Source organism: Microchirus variegatus (assembly GCF_963457635.1).
Source record: "Microchirus variegatus genome assembly, chromosome: 8".
NCBI lineage: Eukaryota > Metazoa > Chordata > Actinopteri > Pleuronectiformes > Soleidae > Microchirus > Microchirus variegatus.
In genome coordinates, this window is record NC_139809.1 from 12,847,263 (window position 1) to 12,860,673 (window position 13,411).

Consider the following 13,411-nt stretch of genomic DNA (forward strand, 5'->3'; position numbering starts at 1 on the left):
TGTTATTGAGCATTTTAACAAACAAATACGATCTGTGATCGGTAACGGAACTCACCTGCCGCGAGAAGTGTGGCGTCGTTACGTTACGTTAGCTTTGATTGACAGCTATTTAAACTTGGAAATGGCGGGGTTTGGAGGCGGACGCGACAACCCCATTGGCTGAAGACGGTGCATATGACTAGGAGGCGGGACATAGAGCCGGAAGTGAAGTTTATTTTGACAGTCGTGTAAAAAAAATAATACATACAATTTCACGTATAGTATGAAAATGTAGAGTAAAATAAACACAAGTAAATTGACGTATAATGTAATAATGATAAATAAACAGAATTACTGTGGAAAGAATGGAGACATTTGCTTTTTAAATAAAATGTGAAAAATCAGCTAATTGACTTCAAGTACTTTTGCTTACAAAAACAACCATTACACTTTGAAAATGCAACACACACACACACACACACACAGAGAGAGCAATGATGATGATGATGAAAATGGGCGACTTCGGTGACTAAAATGTCATTTAATAAAAATGTGCACAAAGCAGGCAGCATGGTGAGTCGTCTGTCAACTGATGTGGAGCGACTGAACTCACTGGTAAACACACACACACACACACATACATAAGAATAAATATACACGTTTTTAAATTGTGCTTTTTCTTTTGTTTCTTTGGCTTTCTTTCCTGTTTGTTTTGTTCTTTTCTTCTGTCGTGCTGTTTTTAATGAGAGCAGGAGGTCGTCCCGAACATCTGCAGCCGCTCCGTGCTTGAGAAAAACACAAATTTTATCATCTGTGTCCCTTTTTTATATTAAAAAAAAAAAAAAAAAAAAAAGTCCATCTCTGAAAATGACTGATTGTCTTCATGGCACAATAATAATGTCATGGCACAATAATTCACAGGTGAGCATCATTTTAAAAACAAGAACAAAGATATTCCACGTTTGTGTTGATCCGACGTGCTCCACTTTCAGAAGATGAGGTAAAATCGCTGACACGGCCATCGTCCACTCCGTCGATCCCTTTTCCACAGACAAATCTGGGAAAAAAAGACCAAGTGATGATGTTATTAATGGCATTTACCTTTATAACCAATCCTGTCACCTTTCATCTTGTACTTCCTGAGAAGTTTAGGTTTCTGAGACTCAGGCTCCTCCAAATCAACAATTAACTTTTAATTACTGTTCTATGACCTGATTGCATGACTTGTTGTTATTCATTATCCCAGAATGACTTTATATCAGATGCAGGATCAGCTCTACACTCTTAGAAATAAGGGTTGCAAAAGGGTCCTTCTACAGGGGCTGAGGTTCTACGTGGAACGTAGAACCTACGTTTTTCAAGGGTTCTTGGTAACACTAATGGTTCCAGTAAGAACCATTTTGATCCAGAGAACCCTTTAAAACCCCTTTCCTAAATAAAGGGTTTTAAAAGGGTTCTTGGTGGAGAACTACAAAAGGGTTCCAGGTTCCACCTACGAGACAAGCCAAAGAACCATATATTTGTAAGAGTGTACAGAGGGCCCATTCCCAGTCTGGGACCTTTCTGTGTGGAGTTTGCATGTTCTTCCTGTGTCTGCGTGAGTTTCCTGCGGGCTCTCAGGTTTCCTCCCAGTATCAAAACATGCATGAACGTTAGACACATTCGGTCAGGTCTGTCCATTGTCCAACCCTTGTACAAGTTTGGTTGTATAAAGATCATTTCCTTTTCATTGGTGGTCTAAAGGAAAGATGCTTCACACTGTAGGTTCTCCAACACACTTGAAAGACAGGGATGAGGTGAGCTGTAACTTGCAACTTCACCCATAAACATTGCTTATATTTTACACACTGTACCTTTAACAGAACTGTAGCTTTATCAGTACTTATTACTCACTTATCCTAATAAAGTAAACTTAAAAAACACTTTTTTTTAGAATTAATTCATTCACAAAGCATGACCCAACGCAATCCCTTCATCTCTGAGAGGCCCCTCCTATATTGACACCTGCTTTGTCTTTCTTTTCGAGGTTGCTTTGCAGCATAGGGAGTTGTGGCCAATGCTGGAATTGCAACCAGTTTCAATTTATAACAAGCAATAGGACAACAAAAATGTTATTCTGTATGAAATTGTTGATAAATAACACCAAGTATGTGTTGCCCACCTCGGCTTTAAAGGCAACGAAAAGGTTCTGCGTTCTGACCTGAAGTGAAAAGTGAAAAGTGAAGGCTATGGAAAATAAAATGAGAGAACAAACCTGTGTGGCTCAGTTGTGTTGAAGCTGCTCTCTCAGTTTGGCCGCGACCTGCTCTCTCCTCTCACAGTGTCTCTTCAGCTCTTTGACCTCCTTTGGCAGCGTGCTGTTCCACACCATCAGCACCGACTCCTCATCTGAGGCCAAAACACAAAAAACCTTAGACCAGCACAGAGAGAGAGAGAGACTCACACAGCGGGGAGCGTCGGACACAACAACGGATGGTCGCGCTTACCCGACGGACCCTTGTCGTGTGGGTGTCTTCGGCCCAGAACCAGCACCACATTCTTCCAGTTGAGATTTTCTGTGAGATGAGTTCATGTAGAAAAGGAGACAGGGGACACGATGATAATTTACAGATTTAAAAAGGATCAACGGAACAGGAAAAGAGGACACAAAAATGGGATGTTTCACACACAAACAAAAGAATAACGCAGCTGTTAAAACTCAGCTTCCTTCCTTATTATTTTCATCCACACACAAGCTGCAGCATTAATTCACTCCTAGGTCAAACACTTCAACGTTAAAAAGAAAGAGCTTTTTTGTCTCTTCAGCTTTCTCCTTGAAGTCTTTATTTCGACATCCATCACATCTGTGTGTGCAGTGTTTTCTCAGCGAAAATCGTCTCTCAATCTCAGGGTTATATATATATATTTATATTTCTTTCTTGTTTTGTTGTTGTTTTACAGCTATAATCTGGCATATTTCCATGTTAATATTAATTAATGTGCAGTTTTCCTATATATTTCCCTATAAGTAAATTACCCAACTCTAATTACACCTTATGAAGAGTTATTTAAACATGGCAGTTTCAAATAGTAATAAAGTCTTTGGTATATATATATATATATATATATCAAACTGAATTGAACAATGTCTCAATACTGACCAATGAATGCAGAGGTGATGCAGCGGATGGAGTCGCAGCTGGGGCTGACGACCAGCAGCGTCTGGTGTTTGCAGAGCTCCAGCAGCAGCAGGTAGCCCCCTCTAGTGCCGATCCACAGAGTTGCGGCGCTCTGCACCAGCAGGGTCTTCACCGAGGCCCAGGAGGGAGCCGCTGCCTCTGCCGCCTGCTCCGCCTCACTGCCCGTTCTGCCTCTGCAGCCAGGGTCATGTCTGCGGGAGAGGGGAGAACCGTATATTAGCATGCAGACTCATTTAAAACTGTCACATACATGGTGTACAATACCGTTCAAAAGTTTGGGCTCACCTAGAAACGTCCTTATTTTTGGAGGAAAATCACTTTTTTCAATGAATATAACATTAAATGAATGAGAAATACACTTTACACATTGTTAATGTGGTAAACGACTATTCTAGCTGCAAACATCTGTTTTTTTAATGGAACATGTACATAGGTGTATAGAGGCCCATTTCCAGCAACCATCTCTCCAGTGTTCTAATGGTACATTGTGTTTGCTAATCGCGTTAGAAGGCTATTGGATGATTAGAAAAACCTTGTGCAATGATGTTAGCACAGCTGAAAACAGTTCTGCTCTCCGCAAAAATGATTATTTTTAATAAAAAATCATTATTTTTCATCTTGTCAATGTCTTGACTATATTTTCTCTTAATTTTGCAACGCTTATAATGAATAAAAGTGTGACTTGTAATGGAAAACACAAAAAATTGTATAGGTGACCCCAAACTTTTGAACGGTAGTGTATATATGGTTGTACACAAACGACCAGGAGTGGAAAACGTGTGTGCACCTGTGGGCAAACGTTGACTCCGCAACATCATATCATCATGGTGATATACTCGTCAAAATAAAGCTTTTACTTCGGAGGACCTTTGTTCATCAAGGTCTGCTTCTGAGGCGAGGGCGACTGTAGCGTCCCTTAATGCAGGAAACTCTTTCAGGGCCATCAAAGAATAAAATAAGCTTCATGAAAAACACTTACTGTTACACTTACTTATAACTCTGGATACATGTATTTTTTAGTGTGTGTGTTTACTTGTGTTTTTTTTTTACCTCTTTGGGACATTTTCTGGTATAAAAACTGACCTTGTCAGACCTCATTTCTGAGGAACTGCTTAAGTTTAGGACTAAGATATAATAGATGATTATCAATGAGAGCCCCTGAATTCTGAAACTGTCTGATGCTGAACGGCTGTGACTCTGTGATCGTAGATATCCTTCACTATTCACTCTCTTTTTCAATATGTGCTCCTCATTAATATCTCACTGTCTGTGTAATATAGTAAGAGCCATTTATCAGTTATCAGTTAAAATGTCGTACCTGACTATCTGAGCACAGTTGATGCATTCCACCATCCTCTCGCTCCTCTTGTCCCAAACCTCCACCGTCGTCGTCCCGGCTTTGCTAAGATACACGTACTTGTCCACAGCCATACGAGACACTCGCGCCTCTGCAACCAATGACTGCTGCTGCCTAGAAAAACACACACACACACACACATCGTGATTGCCTGGCCTTCCAGTCTATGGTAGAACTACAATTCCACTATAATCACAATTCTTCTCTATGGACTTTGGTGAAGGTTGACGAGTGGTTTATAAAGTCACTCAACACGACCCGGACTCACTGGAGGAAGAAGTTGGGTCTCGTGTCGATGGTCTTGCTGACGTCATAGTCGGCTGCAAACGAGAGGATCTTGGTGCCGCAGGCGGCCCACACCGACCTGCTGTCAAGGGAGTGCGCCGACTGACCCAGACACATGACAGGCGTGTTGACGTTTCCGATCAAGACCGTTTTAACCGGCTGCCCGTTCTCCTGCTGCGAGGAAGGACGAGGAAGATAATTAATTCACAGACATACAGTGCAGTAGTGTGAGTAAGAATATCACGACATAAAAACACTGGATCTATTATTTACCTTGAGAACAGAGTCTTCATATACAGTGAGAACTCCGTTGGCCGTTCCAACCAATAAATAGCTCTTTCTTTGGCTGGAATGATATAGGCAAGGCAAGGCAAGTTTATTTGTATAGCACCATTCTTACACAAGGCAATTCATAGTGCTTCACAGTCAGGAAATACATTTGAAATTTAAACACAATAAATTAAAAAATCAAGTTAAGAAATTAAAACTATTTAAAACATTAAACAATTTAAGATCAACAATTTAAAACATTAAACAACTTAAAAACTAAACTAAAAAAATAATGCAATTTAAAATTATTATTTTAAAATTATTAAAATCATTAAAAAGGAAAATATATATATATATATATATATATATATATAAACATGAAAGTAGAAATATTACTGTGTGACCTTTCATTCAACAGAACAATCCTTTTTAGATAATTTTACACAGTATGTGCATAATATACCGTGACACAAATACAGTGTATGCCTTAAACTGGTCCTATTAGTGCTGTCAAATAATCAAAATATTTCATCGTGATTATTCGCATTAATGTCACGGTTAACTCAGGATTAATCGCTATTAATCGCACATTTTAATCTATTATAAAAGTCCCTTGATTTCTTTTTGTACCATTATTTTTCCTCATTTTAATACTCGAAAAGGTATTTTAATAGAAAAGGGATTTGTTCAACCCAAAATGTGTTCCAAAATATCATTTTAGATGAATTATTATACATAAAACACACAATTTTGCCCTTGAGATCTGTCCCCTCGCAGTCATGCCCCCCATTAAATGGCAACAGAAGCAACTGTAACAAATAGTTCATTCCAAAACTACTGGGAGTCAAATTTAACAGTAAAAAAACCCGACATATTTTGGACAAATCCAGAAACTGGACACAAAGCAATAAAGGCACTAAGTCAATGAGCGTCCTCACACACACTTACCTTCGACTGGAGTACACGTGAAAGTACAGCGAGGTGACCGCGTCCGTGACACTCTGCAGGTAGTGCCACGTCAGCGCGTCCTCAGTGCTCATGACCACCAAGGAGCCGGACTGCGTGCCTGCCACCAGCCAATCGCAGGCCTCGTTTGGGATTTGCACCGTCGCGAGACACAGGACGGGACTGGAGTCGATCTCCTGTGGACGAACGACAATTGGTTGATGTTGATGCACAGTGGTTTTATCCAATGCTGATTGTTTCTGTTTCACTACTGTTCAAAAGTTTGGAGTCACCTGTCCAATTTCTTTTGTGTTTTCCATTTAAAGTCACACTTTTATTCATCAAAAGAGTTGCAAAATGAACAGAAAATACAGTCAAGACATTGACAAGATTAGAAATAATGATTTTTCTTTCGTCAAAGAACCAGCAAAACTGTTTTCAGCTATGCTAACATCATTGCACGAGGGTTTTCAAGAGTTTTCCAATCATCCAATAGCCTTCTAACATGATTAGCAAACACAATGTACCATTAGAACACTGGAAATCGGCCTCTATACACCTATGTACATATTCCATTAAAAACCAGACGTTTGCAGCTAGAATAGTCCTTTACCACTTTAACAGTGTATAGAGTGTATTTCTGATTCATTTAATGTTATATTCATTGATAAAAGTGCTTTTCGTTCAAAAATAAGGACATTTCTAAGTGAGCCCAAACTTTTCGTCAAAAAACACATAAATAGTAGGCATTCGTCATTAAAGATTTTAAATGTGTTATAGAAAACTGTTTGTGTCACAACAACATAAACTATACATAAGGTAAAGTAAGGAGAACAGCTCTGTCCACACCTGTGTAGTGACCGTGTCGGTGTTGAGGTCCATCACTGTGACGGAGCCCACTCTCTGGCTGCTGCTGCCTCCTCCCAGCCAGATTCTTTGGCTGCTGGACGAGGTCACGACCAGGCACTCTGCGCTGAACGCACAGGGAACGACCATCTCCTTCATCAGACACAGCATTTCGCCTGAGTTCAGTCTGTCAAACACCTGCACACAGAGAAGAGAACATACTTTTTTTTTTTTTTTTTACTCAAGGGAAACACAAAACTGCTCTGTCTTCCTGCCTCTAGAGGGCGCTCCACTACTGCACACAGAAAGCGATCTGGCTTCCTAACCTGAGCAGATGTGGGTCGATCCTGTGGATTTGCTCTCATGCAATCCTTCATCAGTGTCTGGAATCCCAGCCAAGGCGAGCAACCGTAGTGTTTCACTGGATCTGCATATAACAGGGTGGATTTAATGATGAATTAATGACCACAAAAAAGCGATATCCAATCTTAAGGTCACAAGAGACTCACACACAAATAAAACGGTAAAATAAGTCGCTCACCTGGCAGTTTTCCTTGCACGGCGATTTCGTCGAACTCGCTGGGGAATTTCATGCCGTCAGAGATGCGCTGGCCACAGGTCAGGAGGTCATAGAGCAGGAGGCCGTATGAGAACACATCAGCCTGATGGTTGTAGATCACATTACCCCGGGCAACCTCTGGTGCTCGGAATCCTATGTGATACATTTCATAATAGCTTTACATAAAGTGGGGGATTTTTAAATTTTTCACACTTCACACTTTAATCATTTAATCACAGCTGACCTATATTCTGACAGCATTCTTTTTTTAGTCAGCTCAAATATAGCTTAAGGACGATGACTTTAGATATTATAAGGAGATGAGAGGAGTCTGACCTGGAGTTCCCTCTGAGCTTCTCACTCCCATGCTGCAGCAGTACTGAGCAATGCCATAGTCTGTGATTTTGGCGATTGCGTCGGAATCGGTCTTCAGGTTGAACAGAAGCACGTTGTGGGGCTTCAGATCCCGGTAGATGATCATGGAGGCGTGAAGGTACCTGATCCCAACAACGAAGCACGGACCAAAGGAACAGTGCATGATAAATAAATCAGCAAAGTCCTCATCTTAGCACTGATTTATATAGCATTTCACACCGTGAATTCACTCTAATATTTTAGCGTCATCGACAGCTTCATACCTGAGTCCGTCAGCCACGTGCAGTGCGATCCTATGCTGGAGTTTTCGCGTGAGGCTGCCGTTGTTGTGTTCGAAAAGAGAGTCCAGGGAACCGTGTAGAGCCAGCTCCATCACCAACACCTGAGGAGCTGAACCGGCCGCCAGCAAAGACACCAAGCTGGGGTGACAAAGGCGACCCAACACCACCAACTCCTGAGAAAAGAAAGCAAGGAATTCAATTAGAATTTACCAGACTAGGCCTGATAGATATCATCATTGATCCTAAACCAAAATAACTGGGATTTATGACACAAATGATGTCTAAAAGAACATTGAAATCAACATTATATTTTTATTTCTTTATAAGATGTCAACAGAAACGGGTGGAGCCTCCTCTGTGATATGATTTACCAAAAAATGTATACAAAATGTTGTAATGTTCCAAAAAACATGTAACTTGTGTTACAAAGCACATTATTTACTGTATGTTATCAAAGAAACGTTACAAATAACAGCGTTTTTGGGGCAGAGCTGCATTTTGTAGTGTAAGTGCAGCTAATCAGATAATGAGTATGTTGTCCCCATCAGTAGATTATCAATAGATGGACACACTTTATTTGTCTTTATTTTGTTTAATTATCACGTCTTTATTCCACATTCCTACAAGGAAAAGGCGAGGCAGTGTATGAATTGATAATATCTCAGTGAGATATTACAGAAAGTATAGGAATGGTCGGTGGTACCTGTCTGAGGAGTCTGTAGATGTAAAGTTCAGACGCGTGCTTATTGAACAGCTTCACGGCTACGTCTTCATTTTTGTAGACGCCTCGATAGACGGTGCCAAAGCCGCCGTTGCCTGCAGCCAAATGTTATAGAAACATGTTAGCCAAAACCTTAATATACAGTAATGATGTATAGATACTATATAAATAAAAACTTTACCCAGTTGGTTTTCCTTCGACAGGTCCACGTCAAGCTCTTCACTGTCCAGTATTGTTCTTGCCGGTTGATCGCTGAGCACCAGGTCAGGGGCGATTTGTGAGATGGGCAGCGTGCAACGAGGATCCTCCGGATCCACCAGCAGAAAATCTAACATCCATAATGAAATAAAATCAATGAAAAACATAACCTGACTGCCTGAATTTGAAAAGGAAGGGGAGAACAGGTGTAAAAATGGATAATTATGCTGTCAGACAGCACTACAGAACATTTACATCACATTTTAACATGCATTATTCCGTGTGATTCACACACCGTTGTCAAAGCAGGTAAAGAGGTCCTCCAGCAGGATCTTGCTCCACTCCTGGCCGTCCTCAAAGCTGTACAGAGCCCACTTCTTGAGCAGAGCCTCACCGCTGCCATGCATGTCCATGTTGAGCAGGTCGGGAGACCATTCCTCCAACAGAGAGTCGATGTGGTCCACGACCTGACCCAGTAACACTCGACCTGTGAGAGCAGAGATAATGAGGTCATTATCAACATGGAGACATTTAATCTGTGCATGAAAGATGGTCCTGATCCAAGGAAATGCACCACAATCAAAGTATTGGAAGAGATTTTCAGTGGAAGTTGTTTTAAAACAATTGACAGCACCTTTGCGTGAAGACGGCACAGTTATTCGGACAAAGCTGGAGGGGTTTCCCTCCTCTGAAGCGGCTTCCACCAGACAGTACGCCTCGGGAGACCAGCTCAAGTAAATGCCTCTCCTCCAGTAGATCCGGTTAGGTCGCATCGTTTTCTCTGAACAGCAAAGAAACTGAGTTAATAAGAGGAGGACGAGCGCTGAACAAACAAAGACTGTTTCCCGAGTCCTTTTACCTCTCCCACACAGCAAGTACGGAGAAACCTCCAGTAGGCGACTGATTAGCCGAGACCAGAAATCCATGGGGAAGTACGGCATCTCGTAAAGACGCACAATAACCTCCAAGTTCTCACTGTGAGGCAGCTCTATTACCGGGCGGTGTTTAGATAAACTAAAAAAAAAAACACACAGATAAGAAAAGGTAAGAGACATTATTTAGATCCCTACACACACACAGAAAAAAATAATCATAAGTAATGGGGCGGGAGCTGTTGAAACCTACTTGCTGGGTACCAACAGCTGGTCGTCTCCAAAGGGCAGCGCGATCTGGAACTTCTCCAGCAGCTTGAAGAACTGCGTCTGTTGGCTCTTTGGGAAACATTTGGTCTCGAATAAAAAGCGTTCCACTTCTGAGCGCTGGGCGACCCCTTTAGGATGCTCCCAGACACCGCAGCTCTTAAATGTCAGCTTCTGCGCGGGGATCAGGGAAAACACTTTAAGACTTTAGTTTCTCTGACACGTTCTGCAACAAGCGTGTCTCTCAATTTAGGATCGACTACTTGTATAACCTCGGACCTATTATATTCCTACCTGAGAGATGATGTTGCACAGCCATTGTGGGTCGATAAAATAGAGCTCCTGAAGCTGAAGGGCAGGATCGTCAAAATGCAGTAAAATCCCTGCAGAGACAAAAAAAAAACCGGTTGATCCAAAGAGGCAATAATTTATCATTACAGATAATATGATTATTTGAAATGTTTGAGTCGAAAAATATCGTCATAGCTTGAAAGTGCAATGCTAATTCCGCACTTTTTAGGCCCACACATAGGGGGATGGGTGTCCGCCATCTATGCTCACATTTATGCTAACAGGACAGGTGTCACTGATGGGCACGTAGCAAAAAAAAAGAATGAAGATATTTCTCAACTCGGGGGAAACTTCAAAAAGTCTACCCCTATTCTAGTAATACAAAGCTAAATCCTAATTGGTGAAGTATTCCTTTAATGGTTGGGATGATCTATGTCGTACATGTGGTTTGGGCAGGCAGGATTTTTACAGGTATTTATAAATGTCATGACTACTTTTATAAAAGGGTAAATGTTCTAATCCAAGACAGCCATCAGTCCTTATCCGTGTATTTATCGATGCTTGTAAAAAAGTTACATTATGACATAATATCTGAAAAAAACTGTTGGACATTAATTTTGAGTCTCTGGCAACTCCTGGATCTGCTGGAAAGAAATGATTTGGTTCTTTATTCAAAACAAACTGGAACTCATTTATGTTGCTGGAGGGAATGTGGAATGTCATGGATGACCAAAATTGCCCAACTGCTAATTTAAGTGTGTGTGTGAGATGCCCACACTGACCGGCTTCACTGAGGAAGTGGACTGCGTGCGGCAGTTCAGCTTCCTCCAGCTGCAGCTGACTCTCGCGGACGAGCTGCAGCAGCTCCCGGTGCTTGATGACGGGGAACTCGGGAGGAACCCTGTTCCTCTCCAGGAGAATCTGGCGCTCCAGCTCCACGTAGCTGTCTGGAACCAGCTGGCCCATCACATACTGACCCTGAATCTGTGAGAAGAGATGAGCATGAGTCCTGGAGCAGAAAAGTCAGGGAAGAAAATGTTGTTGTGTCCCTTTTACCTTGTAGCTGTTGGCCTCTCTGATAATAGCCTTCCGGAGTCTGGTCATGGCGTCCAAGTCCTCGCAGATGGAGACCATGTGATAGTCTGCGATGGCAGGGAAACCTTGGTGGTTCAGCAGCTCCTTTCTGATCTTGCTCAGGCAGTCCTGAAGCTGCAGCTCGTCGCTCATGTCTTTGTGAGTGCCCACCAAGATGACCGGGGAGAGCGGAGCTACTGCCTGAAGCACACAGCACAGCAGAGCTTATACATAAACAATACTTAAACAAAATAAAACTCACATTTTTTTCCCCAATTGATAACTGGTTGACAAAAACAGGTTTTGGCAACACAAATATTAATAGTTAGGGTTAGAGGTTAATTGGATTTGTGTAGACGAATGGATGAATGTTCAATGTCTTGGGAAACATCCCTTTATCGTGAACTTTGACCATCAAAGTCTTTCAGTTCATCTTTGGGAACAAATTTCAAGACATTTCATCAAGATCAAGATCAAGAACAATAATCTTGAACTTTGATTCTTGGCCAACAAATTCTGATTAGTTTACTTAAGAGTTCAAATGATAGTTGTACCAAATTTGAAAGGATTATCTAGAGCCGTTCCTAAGATATTTAAAAAAAAAATTTTAAATGTCATTTATAACAAATTTTCTTCAAGAATTAAGGCTTTCTCGAAACATCGTGTTCAGAAAAATGGTTTAAAAATACAGAATTTTGACTTCTTCCATTGCAATTTAAATCATATAGGTACAAACGGTGACCTACTTTGCACAACAGGACCAAGGCAACTCACTTTAAATAAAACCATGAATCACTTACTTTAATATTGAAGAGCCAGGGTTTGAGGGCGTCCACTTCGCTGGCTCCTTTGCTGAGGTCGTACACCATCAGATAAAGAGCTCGAGAAGTCATGAAATGAGGGTGAGAGCCACTGAACTCTTCTCCGCCTGCATAAAGAAGCAGAGAGAGATAAGGTGCTGTGTTCAAATGAGTGCCAATTTGGACTCTGATTAAGATGATTAAGATTTTTGTATATCTTGGTCTCTGAGATTGATAAATGCAGTTTTGAAATGTTGGCCAACCTGGGAAGTCCCAGACGTTCAGCACCATCCTCTCCTTCTCCCGTTCCCTGATGGCCCAGTCCCTGACATCAACGCCAACAGCGGTCTTCTTGGAGTTCGCCTGGGAGCGCTTCTGCTTCATCAGCTGCTGAATCAGGGCGGTCTTTCCGCTGCCAGCGTTCCCCACCACAATGAGCTTCATTCGAGAGTATGGCACAGCCTTCTTCAGACGCTGCTGCAGGAACCTGGAAGAGAGGGAGGGCAACGTCATGAATGAGCTTTTATTATCAATATGCATATGTACAAAAACAGGGCAGCATGGTGCTCAGCACTGGTGCCATATTCTCCAAAATGGATGGCAGTCCTCATGTTCTCTAGGCACTGACCTGATAATGTCTTTGGTCTTGCTGCCAATGAGTTTGAGATCCAGCTGGAGTCCAAGGCCTTCCAGCGGGAGGTCCCACAGTCTGCTTAGCTTCCCCATCTCGTTGGGGAAGGAGAGCAGATTAGCATTACGGCTCACATCCAGGGAGGTAAGGCCTTCCAGCAGGCCAATGTGTGGAGGAATCTGCGGAATGACCAAACCGTCAAAGGCAAGAACAGGGATTATCTTTTATTAATAACTGTTCTAAATGGTCCTATACCTCACTGAGCTTGTTGTCACTCAGGAGGAGTTTCTCCAGTCGGGTCCATTTGTGGATCGGTCCGCTAAGATCCAGCGCTGTGATGCAGTTCTGACTGAACATCAGCTCTTTGAGGTTGCTGGACGCCCAAAATCCTGGACCAGGAAGGACAGCGATCTGGTTGGTCCTCATGTCCACTGACCTCAAGCTGGACAGATAAAAGGAAACCTCACTACACTGTTACAGA

General features: G+C 42.0%; 1 protein-coding gene across 2 annotated transcripts in view; it reads right to left on the minus strand.

Moving 5' to 3' along the window:
* Window positions 1-311: 311 nt before the first annotated feature.
* The window catches only part of lrrk2 (leucine-rich repeat kinase 2), a 32,953-nt gene continuing 19,853 nt past the window's right edge, over window positions 312-13,411 (minus strand). The window contains exons 27-52 of one of the 2 annotated variants that reach the window (XM_083893330.1): window positions 13,186-13,372; window positions 12,928-13,109; window positions 12,563-12,786; window positions 12,300-12,427; window positions 11,482-11,700; window positions 11,208-11,409; window positions 10,429-10,517; window positions 10,121-10,308; window positions 9,855-10,009; window positions 9,630-9,776; window positions 9,291-9,482; window positions 8,979-9,125; window positions 8,780-8,892; window positions 8,059-8,249; window positions 7,757-7,917; window positions 7,403-7,573; window positions 7,188-7,288; window positions 6,865-7,059; window positions 6,019-6,212; window positions 5,074-5,146; window positions 4,784-4,971; window positions 4,477-4,629; window positions 3,120-3,349; window positions 2,466-2,534; window positions 2,234-2,367; window positions 312-1,036 (exon numbers count right to left, since the gene is read on the minus strand). In XM_083893330.1, the coding sequence (XP_083749456.1) occupies window positions 2,243-2,367; window positions 2,466-2,534; window positions 3,120-3,349; window positions 4,477-4,629; window positions 4,784-4,971; window positions 5,074-5,146; window positions 6,019-6,212; window positions 6,865-7,059; window positions 7,188-7,288; window positions 7,403-7,573; window positions 7,757-7,917; window positions 8,059-8,249; window positions 8,780-8,892; window positions 8,979-9,125; window positions 9,291-9,482; window positions 9,630-9,776; window positions 9,855-10,009; window positions 10,121-10,308; window positions 10,429-10,517; window positions 11,208-11,409; window positions 11,482-11,700; window positions 12,300-12,427; window positions 12,563-12,786; window positions 12,928-13,109; window positions 13,186-13,372 (4,024 nt within the window). In that variant the 3' untranslated portion in view covers window positions 312-1,036; window positions 2,234-2,242. Of the gene's footprint in view, window positions 1,037-2,233; window positions 2,368-2,465; window positions 2,535-3,119; window positions 3,350-4,476; window positions 4,630-4,783; window positions 4,975-5,073; window positions 5,147-6,018; window positions 6,213-6,864; window positions 7,060-7,187; window positions 7,289-7,402; window positions 7,574-7,756; window positions 7,918-8,058; window positions 8,250-8,779; window positions 8,893-8,978; window positions 9,126-9,290; window positions 9,483-9,629; window positions 9,777-9,854; window positions 10,010-10,120; window positions 10,309-10,428; window positions 10,518-11,207; window positions 11,410-11,481; window positions 11,701-12,299; window positions 12,428-12,562; window positions 12,787-12,927; window positions 13,110-13,185; window positions 13,373-13,411 lie in introns of both variants that reach the window. The other variant, XM_083893329.1, reaches the window with a different exon arrangement.